General features: G+C 34.0%; 1 protein-coding gene across 2 annotated transcripts in view; it reads left to right on the top strand.

Annotated features, from left to right (window-relative positions):
• Positions 1-20,165, top strand: part of RIC1 (RIC1 homolog, RAB6A GEF complex partner 1) — a 154,596-nt gene that overhangs the window by 42,491 nt on the left and 91,940 nt on the right. For both annotated transcript variants that reach the window (XM_069090783.1, XM_069090782.1), the window contains exon 3: positions 13,383-13,490. In XM_069090783.1, coding sequence (XP_068946884.1) covers positions 13,383-13,490 — 108 coding nt within the window. The remainder of the gene's footprint in view (positions 1-13,382; positions 13,491-20,165) is intronic.

The raw sequence follows: 20,165 nt of genomic DNA, 5'->3' as shown, positions 1-20,165 counted from the left end.
GTACTTTGTTAAGTATAGAAATCGAACGTACCCTAGAGGCACTAGGAGGGGAAAGGGGAAGAGTGGTTAGAAGAAAGGGAAGAAACAGTAAGGGAAAACGGTAGGAAAAGGGAAGGGGGCTGATAGGGAATATTGAGGGAGGCAGTGGTCAAAAGCAAAACTTTTGAGAAGGGGAAGAGAGAAATAAAAGCATAAACGGGTGGAAATAGGATGGAAAGAAAGACACAGAGAGTAATCATAACTGTGAATGTGAATGGGATGAACTCTCCCACAAAATGGAGGCGTTTAAGCAGAATGGTTTGAAAATCCTAATTCTCCAATATGTTGTTTACAAGAAACACATTTGAAACAGGGGGATAACACACAGGGAAACGGTGAAACACTAGAGTAAAATCTATTATGCTTCAGCTAAAGTAAAAAAAAGCAGGGGGTAGCAATCCTAATCTTAGACAAAGCAAAAAGAGATCTAATTAAAAGAGATGAGGAAGGGAACTTTATCCTGCTAAAAGGTACCATTGGCAATAAAGTAATATCATTACGAAGGATATATGCACCAAGTAGTATAGCATCCAAATTTTTAGGGAAGTTAGAGGAATAAATAGAAAACAAAATTAAACAGTGGTGGACCTCAACCTTCCCCTCTCTGAACTTGATAAATCTAACCTCAAAATAAATAAGAAAGAAGTTAAGAAGGTGAATAGAACTTTAGAGAAGGTAGACATGGTAGATCTCTGGAGAAAATTGAATGGGGATAAAAAGGAGTATACCTTCTCAGTGGTACATGGCACACAAAAATTGACCATGTACTAGAACATAAAAACCTTGCAATCCAGTGCAGAAAGGCAGAAATAGTAAATACATCTTTTTCAGATTATGATGCAATAAAAATTATGTGTAATAAAGGGCCATGGAAAGATGGACTAAAAACTAATTGGAAACTAAATAATCTAATCCTAAAGAATGAGTGGGTTAAACAAAAAATCATAGAAACAATAACTTCATTCAAGAGAATGACAGTAATGAGATAACATACCAAAATTTATGGGATATAGCAAAAGCAGTTCTTAGGGGAAGTTGTTAGGGGAAGAATGCTTACATGAATAAAATAGAGAAAAAGGAGGTCAATGAATTGGGCATACAACTGAAAAAGCTAGAAAAAGAACAAATTGAAAATCCCCAATTAAATACAAAATTAGAAATACTGAAAACCAAAGGAGAGATTAATAAGGTTAAAATTAAGAAAACTATTGAACTAACAAATAAAACTAAGAACTGATTTTATGGGGGAAAACAATAAAATTCATAAACCTTTAGTCAATTTGATATTTTTGAAAAAAAAGAAAGAAAACAAAGTTATCAGTATCAAAAATAAAAAGGGTGGATTTACCTCCAATGAAGAGGAAATTAAAACAATAATTAGGAATTATTGTGCCCGATTATATGCCCATAAATTTGACAGTCTTAATGAAATGGATGAATATTCACAAAAATATAAGTGGCCCAGATTAACTGAAGAGGAAGTAAAATACTTAAGCCCATCTCAGAAAAAAGAAATTTAACAAGTCATTAATGAACTCCCTAGGAAGAAATCTCTAGGGCCAGATAGATTTACAAGTGAATTCTACCAGACATTTAAAGAACAATTAATCCCAATACTTCATAGACTATTTGGGAAAATTGGTGAAGAAAGAATCCTACCAAATTCTTTTAACGATATTTTTATGGTACTGATACCTAAATTGGGAAGAGCCAAAACAAAGAAAGAAAATTATAGACCAATTTCCCTAATGAATATAGATGCAAAAATTTTAAATAAAATTTTAGCAAAAAGATTATAGCAATTTATCACGAGAATAATACGCTTTGATCAGGTAGGAATTATTCCAGGAATAATTGGTTGGTTCCATATTAGGAAAACTATCAGCATAATTGATCATATCAACAACAAAACTAGTAGAAACCATATGATTATCTCAATAGATGTAGAAAAACCTTATGACAAAATATAACACCCATTCTTATTAAAAACACTAGAAAGCATAGGAATAAATGGAGTCTTCCTTAAAATGATAAGTAGGATCTACCTAAAACCATCAGCAAGTATTATATGTAATGGGGATAAGCTAGAAGAATTTCCAGTAAGATCGGGGGTGAAACAAGGATGTCCGCTATCATCCCTGTTATTCAGTTTGGTATTAGAAATGTTAGCTGTAGTAATTAGAGAAGAAAAAAAATGAAGGAATTAGAATAGGCAAAGAAAAGACTAAGTTATCACTCTTTGCAAATGATATGATGATATACTTAGAGAATCAAGTAAAACACTACTTGAGATAATAAATAACTTTAGCAAAGTTGTAGGATATAAACCCACATGAATCCTCAGCATTCCTATATATTTCTAAAGAAACCCAACAGCAAGAAATAGAAAGAGAAATTGCATTTAAAGTTACTATAGACATTATAAAATATTTGGGAGACTATCTTCTAAAACAAACCCAGGAATTATTACAAGACACTTTTCACACAATAAAAAGTCAGATTTAAATAATTGGGAAAACATCAATTGTTCGTGGTTAGGTGGAGCTAATATAATGAAAATGACCATTTTACCTAAATTAATTTACCTGTTTAGTGCCATACCAATCAAACGACCAAAAATTATTTTATAGAACTAGAAAAAAGTAACAAAATTCATCTGGAAGAACAAAAGGTCCAGAATATCAAGGGAATTAATGAAAAGAAATGCTAGGGAAGGTGGCCTAGCCATACCAGATTTTAAACTGTATTATAAAGCAGCAATCATCAAAACACTTGGTACTGGTTTGGAAATAGAGTGGCGGTGTATCAGTGGGATAGATAAAGTACGCAAGACACAGTAGTCAATGACTATACTAACCTACTGTTTGATAAACCCAAATACTCTTACTTTTGGGATAAGAACTCATTGTTTGACAAAAACTGCTGGGAAACTGGAAAATAGTATAGCAGAAACTGGGCATAGAGCAATATCTTACACCATATACCAAAATAAAGTCAAAATGGGTTCACGATTTGGATATAAAAGCTGACACTATAAGCAGTCTTGGGAGAGCAAGGAATAGTCTACCTATCAGATTTATGGAGAAGGGAAGAATTTATGACCAAACAAGAGATGGAGAGCATTACAAATTGCAAAATGGATCATTTTGATTACATTAAATTGAAAAGTTTTTGTACAAAGAAAGCCAATGTAACCAAGATTAGGACAGAAGGAAGAAAATTGGGAAAGAATTTTTTATAACCTTTGTCTCTGATTAAAGCCTCATTTCTAAAATATACAGAGAGCTGAGTCAAATTTATAAGAATATGTCATTCCTCATTGATAAATGGTCAAAGGATATGAATAGGCAGTTTTCAGAGGAAGAAATTAATGATATCTATAATCATGTGAGAAAATGCTCTAAATCGCTATTGATTAGGGAAGTGCAAATCAGAACAACTCTGAGGTACTACATCATTAGTCAGATTGGCTAAGATGACAAAACAGGAAAATGACCAATGCTGGAGAGGATGTGGACAAATTGGAACACTAAAGTATTGCTGGTGGAGTTGTGAACTGATCTAACCATTTTGGAGAACAATTTGGAACTATGCCCAAAGGGCTATAAAAATGTACTTACCCTTTTACCGAGCAATACCACTTCTAGAGTTGCATCCCAAAGAGATAATACAAGTGGGAGGAGGAACCATATATTCAAAAATATTTATATCAGCTCTTTTTGTGGTGGCAAAGAATTGGAAATCAAGGTGATGCCCTTCAATTGGGGAATGGGTAAACATGGGTATATGAATGTGATTGAATACTATAGTGCTATAAGAAATGTAGTAGCGGCGGCTAGGTGGCACAGTGAATAGAGCACTGGCCCTGGAGTCAGGAGGACCGGAGTTCAAATCCAGCCTCAGTCACTTAACACAATTACTAGCCATGCGACCTTGGGCAAGTCACTTGACCCCAATTGCCTTGCCCTACCCCCTCCAAAAAACAAAAAAAAAAAAAAAAAAGGAATAGACAGACTTCATAATAACCTGGACAGGCTTAAATAAACTGATGCTGACTGAGGGGAGCAGAACCAGGAGAACATTATACACAGTTACAGACACATTGTATTTGTGATGACTAACTTTGAAAGACTGGACTTTTCTCAACAATGCAAGGTTATAAGACAACTCCAAAAGACTAATGATGGAAAAGGCTGTCCACATCCAGAGAAACAAGTACAGAGTCTGAATGCAGATTGAAACAAACTACTTGCTCTCTCTCTTTTTTGTTTTATTTTGTTTCTTCTTTACAACTTGTTTAATGTTTAATGTAAAGGTGTATGTAGAACCTATATTGGATTGCATGCTGCCAGGTGGGGGTAGGGGGAGAAGATAAAGGAGGAGAAAATTTGGAACTGGAAAACCTATGGAACTGAATATTGTAAACTGAAAGTGAGTACATTTAAAAGGAAAGGTCTTGAATGAATCATTTGGGTTGCAAAGGTAATACAGACTGAGGAAGGGACCTGTACCTAGGGATAGCAGTCCAGGGCAGGGAGAGGTCATTTGGCTTTGGGAATCGGTCTCCAAGCTCTTTGTACTGAGAAAGGAGCAAGAATAGAATCAAGCAACAGCTATGTTCTTGACTCTGTAGGAGAGTCTTGATCCAGTGCTACTGGTCTGAAGCATACCACAAAATTATGAGTCTGCTGGAATTCCAACCAGGGGCAAACCCATAGTTGTTTTATATAGACCAAGACCAGGGTCAAGAGCTAGAATAGGAGGGCATTAATCAGAGTACCTGGATCAAGTCCCTAGCTTGATCAGCCCCTGAGAATCCTTAAAGAACACAGCATGCAATACACTCCAATGAGAATACAGATCCAAGCAAGGCCCAGACATTCCCTCTGGAAGTGCATAGATTCTAGCCCTAACATAAGGTTTCTCTTTTTGAAGAAAGCCTGGAAAAATAAATTGGACAAAGAATCCCACCACAAAAACGACATAAAAACCAGAAAAAGACAGTGATTACCAAACATCTACAAGTAAAGCAAACAACAGTAACAATCTACACAGTGAGCAAGAAGAGTTCACTTAGAATTTCTGGAAGAAATTAAGAATAAAAAAAATTTCTTTTAATGATTTTATAAATGAATTGAGAATGGTAGAAGAAAGAATTAGGGGAAAAATTAGAGCTATAGAGGAAGGATGGTTAATAAATAAAGGTAAAAATCCTTGCTAGAGCAACAGATTTCTTAAATTTTTAAATTTAAATTAAATTTAAAATTAAATTAAATTTTAAATCCTTTTAAGGACTGAATAGAAGCTGAGTCCTAAGATATTTCACAAGACCTTATATTTTCTTCAATTTTCTTAAATCTTTTAACTATCTTAAAAGATAAAATATTAAATTAAAGAATAATATATTAAATTTAAAATATTAGATAAATATTAAAAGATTAAAATATTCTTGTTGTCCCATGGAATTATAAATATATATACATATATATTTCATTGTGCATGAAAATTGTGCATATGTGTATATGTATGTATGTATGTATGTATAACTGTCCTGGAAAATAGATGGAGAGAGAATATAAGAATCGTTTTTTGAAAAGCCTGGATATATTTCAAGAGATCATGAAAGAAAGCTGACCAGATCTTTTGGAAACAGAAAAATAAAAGAATCTTCCAGGCACCTTCTGAAAAGAAACCCAAATATGAAAATGCCTAAGAAAATAATAGTACAAATTCAAAACTTCCAGGTCAAAGACAAAATACTGTAAGCAGCCAGAAAGAAGAATTTCAGTATCATAGTCAGAATCATTAGCCTGCACTGTAAAAGAGCAGAGAGCATGGAATACAATATTCCATAAGGCAGAGGTTCTAGGCTTACATCTGAGAATAATTTACCCAATAAAACTGAGTACATAATCTTACAGGGGAATAAATGACTCTTTAATAAAATAGAGTTCTTCTAAGCATTCTTGATGAAAAGACCTCTGCTGAGTAAAAGCTTTGTAATATAAGCATAGGAGTCAAGAGAAATTTAAAATAATTAGTAGAAGTCACCATTGGTAAGGAACTAAATAAATACCACATGTTTATATTCAAATGTGGGAACTAAACCAACAAGCATTTATTCAGCACCTACTATGTGCCATTTACTGTGCTAAGCATTTAGGATATGAAGAAAAGCATTAAGTTCTTCAGTTTCCAGTTTTAATCATTTCATCAGTGGTCCTTTATTGAATGTAATTTTATTGCAGTATTCTTAGTGTCCAAATGGCATGGTGAGTTTTCATAGAGATATCATATATAGCTGAGAAGTATGTATACTTTCAGTTGTTGCCAGAGATGCAGCATATCTAATTTTTCTAAAGTTCTGTTTAGGTCTTTAGCTTCTTTCTTGTTAACTTTTTATTAGATTTGTCCTAGTCTGAAAGAGATATGTTGTAGCCCTTACGAATATATAGTATTATTGCATATTTTTCATTGTTACTCATTTAAATTTTGCCTTTTATTTCTGTATTATGCCATTCGTTGCACATATGTTTGTTATTGATATTATTTGTCTATGTCTACTAGAATAAATTAATTTCCCTGTTTATCTCTCTTAACCAAGTCTATTTTTATTGTTTCTATATCTGAAACCATTATTGATGCCCTTGAATCTTTTACTTCAGTTGAAGTTCAGATTTTGCTGTAAAATCCTCTCTTTTTAAACAAGGTTTAAAAGTAACTGGATAGCCAACAAATTTTTAAAAATCCAATTAAACACCAGAATACACATTTCAAAAATCAGAGTGCTTAACAAAATTTAAAGCCAAAAAGAGAAAAAAATTCAAGCACTTACGTTGAGAAAATAACAAAATATATTATTAGCTAATTTAACTAAAGAAGAGGAAAACCAGATTATTATTATCAAAAATGAAAAAAGGAATGTTGACAAAATAATAAGAGTAACAAACCATACCATTTAAGGTTTTCAAAGCTTTACATTTTTATCTCATTTTATCCTCACAACAACCCTGGGGGGTAGGTGCTATTATTATCCCATTTTGCAGATGGGAAAACTAAGCAGAGATTAAGTGACTTCCCAGGGTCATACAGCTATTAAATCCCTGAGACCGTATTTGAACTTTAGTCTTCCTAACTTTAGGTCCAACATGCCCCTCATGGTGTAACCAAAATGAAGAACAATTAAAGGATAGTATTAGAAACTATTTTGTCCAGTAATATACAAATAAAACTAAGAGCCTAAAAGAAATAAATATTAGGAAAATATAAAACACACATAGAATAAGAAATTGAGAATTTAAATAACCCAATCTTAGACAAAGAAATTGAGTAGGTCATAAATGAACTTGCAAAGAAAAAAACTCCATATGATGGATTTTCAAGAGAATTTAATCAGAATTCAAAGAACATTTTATTCCAGTATTATATAAAACTGGGAGGAGGGGGGAAGGAAACAATGAGTCTGAACAAATTTCTTCTTTGAAACAAACCATGGTCTTGTTACTTTACCCAAGGAAAGTCAGAGAAAGATAACTGGAAAACTAATATCCCTAATGAATGTTGATACAAAGATTTTTAATAAAATATCATCAAGGAATCTATAGGAAGCTATCATAGTGATTATACACTATTACAAAGTTGGATTTATATTAGGAATTAAGACTGAGTGCAAAAAAAAAAAACGAAAAACAATATAGCTTGGCTCAATCTCACCATTAAACCTTATTACTGAACAACTTACCCCTAAAATAAGCAGTAAATATGATCCAGATCTTCTTAGGGACGGTACTGGTTTCAGACCTTAACTATAAGTCCCCTGTGGAAGGAAAATAAAAGTGAAAGACCAAAAGTCTCAGCTGCATCAATAGGAGGTAGTCATTCCTTGAAGGACTGAGGTGTTCAAGATTTAGATGCTAAAGGGTGGCTCGGTGGCACAGTGAATAGAGTACTGGCCCTGGAGTCAGGAGGACCTGGGTTCAGATCTGGTCTCAGACACTTAACACACACACACAAAAAAAACCTAGCTGGGTGACCTTGGGCAAGTCACTTAACCCCAATTTCCCTCCAAAAAGAAAAAAAGAGAGAGAGAAATTTAGGTGCTAAGGTCAAACAAAGAAGCAAAAAAATGCACCTTTTTTTGAGGGGAGGGGGGAACTTGCCTGGAGAGGGAAAAGCATTCTCTCAGGCTAAGAAAAGAACCTAAATCCCTCTCTCCTCTCCCTCAGAGAAAAATCCTCGAGTATGTCTCATGCATAAGAGGTAAAATATTCTGGGATTTGACTGAGAATTAGAGAAAAAGCCTCTCTCTTCATCCAAAAGGAGAATCACAAGAGAGGAGAACTTTGGCATCTATAGAGATGGGAGAGGGCTTAAAGAAAGACTGCTTTGGCAAAGGAAAAGTCCTTAACTTGATTTGGTCCCCAGAGTAGAGGAGACCTAGAACTACTAAGACCTCAGCAACAAAAATTAAAAAACAACGAGAAACCTTTTGTGATGCCAGGGATGATCAGTGCACAAACCCACCAACAATCCATTTGGGTCCCAATTTTCCCGCATCTTCTCCAACATATAATAACTTTTTAAAACTTTTACATCATTTCTTCAAAGAATTCTCATTAAATTATTCTCCTCTTCTGGGTTTGTGCACTGATCAGCCATTCTGAAGAGCAATTTGGAACTATGCCCAAAGGGCTAAAAAATTTGCACACTCTTTGACCCAGCAATACTACTTCTAGGTCTGTATCCCAAAGAGATCATGAAAACAGGAAAAGGACCCACATGTACAAAAATAAAGCAACTCTTTTTGTGGTGGCAAAGAATTGGAAATTGAGGAGATGTCCATCAGTTGGGGAATATCTGAACAAGTTGTGATATATAAATGTAATGGAATACTGTTGTGCTAATAACAAATTGATGAGCAGGTAGACTTCAGAAAAACCTGGAAAGACTTACATGAACTGATGCTAAGTGAAATAAGCAGAACCAGAAGAGCATTGCACAACATAATAGCCGCATTGTGCAATGACTGACTTTGATAGAGTCTACTTAACTCTTCTCAGCAATTCAAGGATCTAAGACAACTCCAGAAGACTCATGATGGAAACTGCTATCCACATCCAGAGAAAAAACTTTGGAGTCTAAATGCAGATGGAAGCATACTCATTGCTCTTCCATTTCTTTTGTTGTTTTGTTGTGTTTCATCTTTCTCATAGTTCCTCCCATTAGTTCTAATTCTTCTTTACATCATGACTAGTGTGAAAATGTTTAATATGAAATGTATAAGTAGAGCCTGTATCAAATTGCACACTGCCTTGGGGAGGGGGCAGCAAAAGAAGGGGGAGAAAATTTAAAACTCAAAATCATATAGAAGTGAATGTTGAAAACAAAAGTAATTATATAAAAAATAAAATAAAAAGATTTTACGAAAGAAATGAGAGCTATAGAGGAAAGAATTAGAAAAGGTCAGAAACTTAGCAGAAGAGGTATAAAACTTTTCCCTAGTAACAAACTCCCCTAAAAATCAGAATCAACCATGTAGGAATTAATGACTCCAAGTAGCAACAAAAATTCTTATAACAAAGTCAAAAGAATGTGAAAATAGAGGAAAATGTAAACTATCTCATATTAAAAAAAATTGTTCTGGAAAACAGAATATGGAAAGATGGTTTAAGAATCAAAGGATTACCTAACATCCATGGTACAAAAAAAGAACCTGATTGTCCTATTTCAGGAAGTCATTAAAGTAGCCATACATACATATTAGAACAAAAAGGCAATGTGAAACTAGAAAAAAAAAATCTGCCAATCACTCCCAAAAAGAAACCCCAAAATGAAAACTCCCATGGGTGTCATTGCCAAAATCCAGAGCTTCCCAATAAAAGAAAGAAATACTACATGCAGCTAGAAAAAATTGAAATATTGAATAGCCACAAAACAGTCCACATATGATTTCACAGTTATAACCAAGCAGAAATGAAGAACATGGAATAAAATATTCAAAAAGGTAAAAAAGATAAGTATATAATAAAGAATAACTTATCCAAAACATTTGTATCATCCAATAAGGAAAAACTATACATTGAGTGAAAAGAGAGGATTTTCAGATATTCCTGATGAAAAAATGGGAACTGAAAATGAACTTTGAAATATGGAAATCAAGAGAAAAAAAAGGTTAAATACAAGAGTACATTCAGAAGAGACTTCATAACTGTTTACATTCTAATGGAGAAGGGTGGATGTTTAAAGGATTTGTTTAGAATCCCATAGCCATAAGGAGTCATAGAAGTAATGGTTTGAGATAAAAGACTTATAAATAGTTTATACTTTGAAAATGTGGTAAGAAAAAAGAAAGGTGTGTGTATGTGTGTAGAGGATAGATTAAGGGAGTATGGGAGAAAAAATGGAGAACCTGTTAATACATGTAATCATATTGTGTAAGTAGAACTGTATGCAAACATGGCATAATTAAGGGGAGTAACCATCACTTGAACTATACTTTCACGTAAATTGATCAAAAAAGGGCAAAACACACTGGCATAGAACTACATTCAGGTCAACCAAGATAGAGATAGGAATAGGAAGAGAAGAAAAGTGAGTATGAGGAGAATAAATTAAGGAAGAGATTAGTTATAAACATAATAAATCTTAAGCTTCAAGAAGGGATGGAGAAAAGAAGGTTTAATATTTTGGAATAAGAGAGTGGTGGAGAATAAAAATTACAAAAGAATAGAAGTGTAGAAAAGAAACTCTCATAATTACAAATATAATGGGATAAATTCATTCATATAATGGAAGTTAGACTGTATTAGAAAGCAAAATACAACAATACATTGTTTACAAGAAACACTCATACAGAGTTAAAATAATGGACTGGAGCAAAATCTATTATGCCTTATCTGAATATACAGACACACCAAAAAAAAATGAGAGTAGGGGTGGCTACTTGGCATAGTGAATAGAGTACCAGCCCTGGAGTCAGGAGGACCAGAGTTCAAATTCTGCCTCAGACACTTAACACAAAACTAGCCATGTGATCTTGGGCAATTCACTTAACCTCAATTGCCCTACCTTCCCCCCTCCAAAAAGCAAAACAAAAACAAACAAAACCAAGAATAACAGTTATGATTTCATATAAGGCAGTAGCCTGTAATGATTTTTGAATGGAAAAGGGAAGGAGTATATATATATATCTCAACTTTGTGTGGCATGTTTACAAAAATTGATGATGTCCTAGGACATAAAAACAAAAAGGCAGAAAATTTCATGTGGAAAGAATTATATTTAAGTGCAGCTAAAAAAAAGTATTGAAGATCAATTAGAAACCAATTAACTTAATCCTAAAGAATTGTTGAGTTAAATGCAAGTCATAGAAATGGTGAATAATTTCATTGAAGATAATGACAGCAGTGAGACAACATTCAGAATTTTGGGAGGATACAGCTAAATCAATCCTTAGAGGAAAAGTTGTATTTCTAAAGTCTTTTATTAACTAAACAGAAAAAAAAAAGAACTGATCAGCGAATTGGGAATGCAATTTAAAATACCAGAAAGCTAATAAATTAAAAACTCCATTTAAACACTAAAATAGAAATCCTGAAAACTAAAAAAAGAAATTAATAAAATCTAAAAGAAAAATTCCATTAATAAATAAGTTTAGAACAAAATAAATACACCATTAACTGCTTTGATTTTTTTAATTGAAAATTACATAATTTTACCAGTATCCAAAATAAAGAGAATTCAGAATAAGTGAATAACAAAAGATAATGAAAACAGTTTCACCCAGCCATATATAAGCCAATCATAGTAACAACTTAAATAAAATAAAAAAATCTTTACAAAAATGTAAAATACTCAGAACAAGTTAACAGGCCAAGAAATAGATACTTTAAACCTAATTTTCAGAGTAAGAAATTGAACAAGCAGTAAGTGAGCTTCCAAAGGAGAAAACTGTAAAACCAGATGGATTAACAAGTGACTTCTATCAGATATTCAGAGAACAACGAATTCTGCTATTACACAAATTGTTTTTTAAAATGGCAAAAATACCAAATTCTTTCTTGACACAGAACGGGCTTGATGCATAAGCCAGATGGAATCAAAACAGAAAAACAAAACTGTAGACCAATATCCTTAATGAATGTAAATGCAAAAATTTTAAATAAAATATTAACAGAGACTAAAACACAGTTATCACAAAGATTAGATACAGTTACAGATAGGTTTTATACAAGAAATGCAAGATTGGTTAAATATTAGGAAAATTATACATCCAATTAACCATAAACAAAAGTCTTGATTGTATCAATAGCTGGAGCAGAAGCTTTTAATAAAACAGCACTATTTCAGTTAAAAACACTAGAAAAGATAGAAATAAACAGACTTTTCTTTAAAATAATAAGTAGCATATATCTAAAACCAAAATCTACTATTATTTGTAACAGAGATAAACTAGAATTATTTCCAGTAAATTCAAGGGTGAATCAAAGGATATTCATTTGTCACTACTTTTAGTTGATACAGGACTCAAAATTTGCTAACTGGAGCAAACAGACTAGAAAGAGAAACAGGAAATAACCAAAAATAAAGTAGAAATAAAATTCTAATTTTTTGCAGATAATATGATAATGTACTTAAAAACTAAAGCATCAACTAGACTGAAACAAGAAATTTGGCAAACCTGGAAGACAAAATAAATCCACACATCATCATTTCTTTATAATGTCAGTAAAACCAAGTGGGAAGAGAGAGAAATTCATTTTAAAATACTACAAACTGCATAAAATACTTGGAAGTCTACCTTCCAAGAAATACACAAGAACTATATAAATACAATTACAGGCATCTATTTACAGAAATGATGACAGATCTAAATAACTGGGGAAAATATTAATTCTTTGTGGTCAGATGGGCCAATATGATAAAAATGAAAATATTACATTAATTTACTCATTCCAATCTGTTCCAGTCAAGATACAAAAGGCTTACTTTATATGTTACTACATGGGTTAATCTATAAATTAGTTTATAGTTATAGTACTAGAAAAAATAACATTCATACGAAGAAAAAAGTTCAAGAGTCTCAAAAAATAACTAAAAGAAATGAAGGTATGCAAATTAATGAGATTGCCAAGGGAGAGGACATAAAGAGAAGAAGACCAGGGACAAAACTTTTTTTGTAAGTTCATATTTTTTAATATATTGCATCAAAATATGTCAGATTGTATTTGGAATGTTTTTAAGTTTTAAAATTCTGAGGAGGGCAGAAGTGAAGGGCAAGGTGGGGGAGAGAGAGAATGTATAAAATTAAGAGATTGTTCTCATCATATGTCTTTTTCTTTTAGAGGAAGTCCACAAGTAAAGGGAACACCTCATTTTAAGGAAGAACAATATGCTCCATCATTGCATTTGGAGATGAAAAAAGTACTGGATTTACAAGCACCTGTTATTAGGTATGCCATATCTCTGTTAGGTTCAACATTTTGTTATCTCCTGGGCCCATTATTACAGCAGAGTAGTTTGCTCACAAACTTAAAATGGGCATGTGAAAGGATAGGTCAGAGAATTGAGCCAATAAAACTTGTATTTACTATTTTTGGTGGGGGAAATCCCTTTAATCTTATCAAAGTTTTATTTTTATATCTTTAAATAAATTTATTAAAATATCACAATCACACCCTTGATTAATGCTTTTGTCTTTCACCAACGGTGCCTTTGGACAATGTAAATTATTTGAAGAGAGTCTTTTGAGTTTACATTAGAATCCACATTAAATCCTATCCACATAATTTTCATCAAATCCTTAAATAATTTAATAGTCATTTTCATGTAGGCATTTAAAGATATTTACATTTCCCAGCTACTACCTTGGCCACTTATGAGATTTTGATTTGGAGGGTACTACCCAATGGTATTTGGCAAACTATAAAGTGACAGTTTCTCTCATTTTGTTAAGTCAGAGCTGTTGTGGAATGGACAAAAGCCAGAACTTATTCCCACATATTCTTTCTACATAATGAAACAACAGGTTATAATGCCAGTGTTGTATATCATTTATTACATGCTGTTTTTGTATATTCAAACAAAAAAAATGGGGAATTGAAGAGAAAACATGGTATGATTTGATTTTATCCTTTTCTCAGGGGAGAAAAAAGAAAGGAAAGGAAAGCAAAAGGAATGAGAACACTAAGTCATAGTGTAGGGGAGGAGAGAAGTGGAAATGGGTGTGGAGAAATCCTTCACTTACACAGAAATATGGATAGGAAAGAATGGTTGATGGATCAAAGACAGCGCAGAGGCAGCAGAAACATGCTGCTTCCCAAAAAACAAAAGATCTTCCAATTAAAAGGGCTAATAGATTTTCTCTATGAAAGAATACTTGGGTTAGAATGAATTTCTAATCTCAAAAGCTCACTGAGGAGAATTATTCCCTCATATTTAGAATGGAGCAAAGGGAAGCTAGTGACTTGAGGAGAAATCAAGATGCTGTTAAACAGATCCAAACAAATGAAAGAATAGAAGGCAATGTGAAATATCTCATGGGAAAAACCACATACCTGGAAAATAGATCCAGGAAAGATAATTTAAAAATTATTGGACTTCCTGAAAGCCATGATCAAAGAAAGAACCTAGAAATCATCCTCCAAGAAATTCTCAAGGAAAACTGCCCTGATGTTTTAGAACCAGAGGGCAAAAGAGAGGTTGAAAGAATCCACCGATCTCTTCCTGAAAAAGATCCCAAAAAGAAAACTTCTAGGAATATTATAGCTAAGTTCTGGTGTTCCCAGATCAAGTAGAAAATATTACAAGCAGCCAGGAAGAAACACAATCAAGATGACACAGGATCTGGCAGCTTCTACACTGAGGGATCGAAGGGCCTGGAATATGATATTCCAGAGGGCAAAGGAGCTGGAATTAAAACCAAGAATCACCTACCCAGCAAAACTGAGTATTATGTTTCAGGGGAAAATATGGTCATTCAGTGGAATAGAGGACTTTCAAGTATTCTTGATGAAAAAAACAGAGTTGAATAGAAAATTTGACATTCAGACACAAGAAGCAAGAGAAGCATGGGAAGGTAAACAGGGAAAAGAAATCATAAGGAACTTATCAAAGTTGAACTATTTACATTCCTACATGGAAAATGATAATTGTAACTGATAAAACTTTTCTCATTATGAAAATAGTTGAAGGGAATAGAAATATACATTTATGTCTATATCGGAGGGTATGCAGGTGTACAAATACATATGTGAATGTGTGTATATATGTTTACAGGTATACATAGATACAGGGCACAGGACCAATTTAATAGGAAGGGATGATACTTAAAAGGTGGAATTAAGAGGTGAGAGAAGAATATAATGAGAGGAGATAGGGAGAGACACAATGGGGCAAACTATCACATATAGAAGAGGCAAGGGAAAATGGGTACAATGGAGGGGAAGAACAGGAAGGCATAAGGGAATGGGTCAACCTTATACTCATTGAATTTGGCTCAGAGAGGGAATGACATAGACACTATAGGGTATCTCACCCTACAGGAGAGTAGGGGGGAAGGAGATGAGAGGGGGAATGATTAAAGGGAGGGCAGGCTGGGGGGGGGGGGGGGGGGGGGGAAGTTGGAAGCACACACTTTTGAAAAGGGACAGGACCAAAGCAGAGAATAGATCAAGTGGAGATGGGATAGGAGGGAGGGAAATATAATCAGTCTTCTACAATATATCTCCTATGGTAATGTTTTGCATTAGCTACACATGTACAACCTATATTGGATTGCTTATCTTTCCAGTAAGGATGGGTGACAAGGGAGGAAGGGAATGAATCCGGAATTCAAAGTTTCAAAACCAAATGTTTAAAAAAAAAAAATATATATATATATATGTATATGCTTTTATTAATACTATTTTACATGTAATTGGGAAATAAGAGGAGGGGATATAATGGGGAACTGCTATTTTCAAGAGGTGGGTGGGGCTAAAATGGGGAGAAAATTTGTAACCCCAAATCTGGCAGAAATGAATGAAGTAAACCAGAAGTTAATAAAGCATTTGGAAAAAAAAAAGTTAGGGGGAATGAGGGAGGATATAAGACAGAGCAGAGTAGGGGAAGGGGTATTCAGTAGGCTTGATACTTCGGGGTGGGGCTAGGGAAAAGATGGGGAGAAAATGTGTAATTCAGAATCTTGTGGAAATAAATGTTGAAAAATAAAAATAAATAAATAAAAGATTTTATATTAAAAAAAAAAAAAGAAAGTTGCCTGGTGCACTGAGCAGTTCACTGCCTTCCCCAGAGTCACACAGCCAGCATGGGGGCAGAATGTAAAATTAAGTCTTCCTAGCTTCAAGACTGCCCTTCTAATCCATTTTTATCATGCTGCCTCTATTAGAAATAATAGTGATATTAGTAAGGAGGATTACTGCTCATTTTGTTGCTTAATTATCCTTGGAAGAGTTTAAATTTTTTGTTTTACTTTAATTATTGGTTTTATGACATTAAATAACTGATAATATGCATTGTGGATAGATAGCCATCCATGAATTGGGGAGTTCATGTCCCACTTCTGGCACATGTTGGCTGTGTGACCTAGCATCAATCTGTTTCTCTCTCAGTGACCTTAACAACTCTCTAAAACTACAGGTTGCAAAACTAAATTTCTGATCTACTTATTAGAGTTTCCTTACCAGGAATTGGCCAGAGCAAAGATGTCCAAATCAAGACTTGATCCTCTACTCACCTCTTTCCTGACCCTACCTCCCATAAATCAGCAGTGCTGATTTAAAAATTTTTTTTTACAATGTTACGATCATATGTGATGCTATAAGTACAATGTGGAGTGAAGGAAAAGGAAATAATGATTACTTCTTATTCTAATAACACAGTGTGAATAGTCTATACAGTCACAAACATATTTGAGATTCTGGCAGAACACATACTTTCCATAGAGAATCATTTTGTTCATTGGCTTATATTTTTCATTCTTTGTTGAAAACTAGTGCTTAATTGTAGATAAGAATAGTAACTCTTTGTGTATATTTTAAAGAAAAGATACCAACAATTAACTATTACCCATATGTACTCCTAAAATAGAAACTGGAATTGAAAAATTATATACTACACTGATATGACTATAATTTCCCAGTCTGGCAACAGAAACATTTGTTCTGTGGCACAAATTATTCCTACTATTTTCCTAAGAAAGCAAGATCTAGGGGAAGTTAGGTGACACAATGTAACTACTGGCCCTGGAATCAGAAGGATCTGAGTTCAAATTTAGCCTTCAGCACTGGGCAAGTTACTTAATTGCAGTTGCCTTACCAAAAAAAAAAAAAAGAAAGATCTACTTTTGTGCCAATTTATTTGCTGACACTTTTAAAAAATGATTAATTGGAATGAGTTGTCCATCTTCCAGAATCCTTAAGTAACTGCCATGGAAGGTGTATTTACATCTTAACATCTGTGTGACCTTTTTTTAGGAGAGAAAATCCAGGTTAATAAATCCACATCCTCCATATAGGAGGTTTGCCAAACTGTTAAAAGTGATAGTAGGGAAAGGTATAGCTTTATGCCATAGCCAATTTTAGCTTTGTACATATAAACTTTTTTGCAAGAAAGTAAATCAGTAGTATAAGCTTTGTTCTGCAGATAGTGCCAACTGTACTCTATTGGTTTAGAAACCAAGAAAAAGTATTTATCAATCGTTTTTATTTACACAACTTGTCTTGACCTTCCACCAAAAAAAACAGACTAGAACTGATTTTGCTGACTGCTTGCCCATTGTAAAAGGCCTATCTTATATGAACAAATGGCTTAGCTAATGAGTTAATTAAATATATATATATATATATATACATATATATATATATATATATATAATAGCCCTAACCTTGTGCTGTTCCACAAATGGACCGTCTAATTTTTCTTCCTAACAGTTTACTTTTCTCTCAAGATTTCATTCAAGTGCGCACACACACATACACACACACACACACACACACACACACACACACACTATGGAAGACCTCACTTTCTCATCGTATCTCAGAATTTCTTATTGTCATCTCCATAGCGATGCAAGAAAATTACTAAATGAGGGTCAGCAGCCTGACTGAGGAAAATAACATCTTAAAAAAAGACTAACTCAAATGGCAAAAGAGGCTCAAAAAGGCAATGAGGAGAGGAATGCCTTAAAAAGCCAAATTTGCCAGATGGAAAAAGAATCTTAAAAGCTCACTGAGGAGAATCATTCCTTCAGAATTAGATTGGAGCAAATGGAAGCTAATGACTTGATGAGAAATCAAGATGCTGTTAAACAGATCCAAACAAATGAAAAAGTAGAAGGCAATGTGAAATATCTCATGGGGAAAACCACTGACCTGGAAAATAGATCCAGGAGAGATAATTTAAAAATTATTGGACTTCCTGAAAGCCATGCTCAAAGAAAGAACCTAGAAATCATCCTCCAGGAAGTTCTCAAAAGAAAACTGCCCTGATGTTTTAGAACCAGAAGGCAAAATAGAAGTTGAAAGAATCCACCGATCACCTCCTGAAAAAGATCAAAAGAAAACTCCTAGGAATATTATAGCCAGGTTCCGGAATTCCCAGATCAAGGAGAGAATATTACAAGCAGCCAGGAAGAAACAATTTGAATATTGTGGAAACACAATCAGGATAACCCAGGATCTGGCAGCTTCTACACTGAGGGATGGAAGGGCCTGGAATATGATATTCCAGAGGGCAAAAGAGCTGGGATTAAAACCAAGAATCACCTACCCAGCAAAACTGAGTATCATGTTTCAGGGGAAAATATGGTATTCAGTGGAATAGAGGACTTTCAAGCATTCTTGCTGAAAAAACCAGAGTTGAATAGAAAATTTGAAATTCAGATAGAACAAGCAAGAGAAGCTTGAGAAGGTAAACAGGGAAAAGAAATCATAAGCCAATCATCAAAGTTGAGCTATTAACATTCCTACAGGGAAAAACGATAATTGTAACTGATGAAACTTTTCTCAGTATGAAAATAGTTGAAGGGAATATATATGTCTGTATTGGAGGGTATGGGGCGTATGAATACATATGTGAATGTGTGTATATATGTTTACAGGTATACATAGATAGAGGGCACAGGACCAATTTAATAGGAAGGGATGATACTTAAAAGGTGAAATTAAGAGGTGAATGAGGAATATAATGAGAGGAGATGGAGAGAGAGAGAATGGGGTAAACTATCTCATATAGAAGAGGCAAGGGAAAATGGTTACAATGGAGGGGAAGAATAGGAAGGCAAAAGGAAATGGGTCAAATTTAATTCTCATTAAATTTGGCTCGGGGAGGGAATGACACACACTAAATAAGGTATCTCACTCTATAGGAGAGTAGGGGGGAAGGGGATGATGGAAAGGAGGGCAGGCTGGAAGGGAGGGAAGTTGGAAGCATTCACTTTTGAAAAGGGATGGGATCAAAGTAGAGAATAGAACAAGTGGGAGGTGGGATAGGAGAGAGGGAAATATAGTCAGTCTTTTATAATATATCTACTGTGTTAATGTTTTACATTAGCTACACATATACAACCTATCCTGAACTGCTTATCTTCCCAGTAAGAGTGGGTGACAAGGGAGGAATAGAATGAATGTGGAATTCAAAGTTTTAAAATTATATATATATATATATATATATATATGTATATATATATATATATGGTATTATTAATACTATTTTACATGTAATTGGGAAATAAGATATACAGGCACTGGGGCATAGAGATCCACCATGCCCTACTGGAAAAATCGAAGGAGATATGGCAGAAGATATGGGAGAGAGCAGATTGGAGTATGGCATATCCTGTGGGATTGCTATTTTGGTGTGGTGGGTAGGGGAAAAACGGGAGAAAATTTGTAACTCAAAATCTGATAGAAATTAATGATGTAAACCAGAAGTTAATAAAGCATTTGAAAAATGAAATAAAAAGAGTAAAGTAGGCAAAAGGATAGTGTGGTACATTACCTTATGGATGCAGAATCTATCTCATTTGTAGTAAATTTACTCCTATTGCAGCAAGCGTTTTCAAGGAGACAGAAGAGAGGGGAAAAAAGGGGTGGGGAGAGACAGAGGAAAAGAAAGAGGGAGGG

This window comes from Petaurus breviceps, unplaced genomic scaffold (assembly GCF_028583685.1).
Source record: "Petaurus breviceps papuanus isolate PSGF00001 unplaced genomic scaffold, PetGlider_PUasm1.0 187, whole genome shotgun sequence".
Classification (NCBI taxonomy): Eukaryota; Metazoa; Chordata; class Mammalia; order Diprotodontia; family Petauridae; genus Petaurus; species Petaurus breviceps.
Note: the sequence above shows the minus strand (reverse complement) of the source record. Positions and strands in the feature narration are given on the sequence as shown.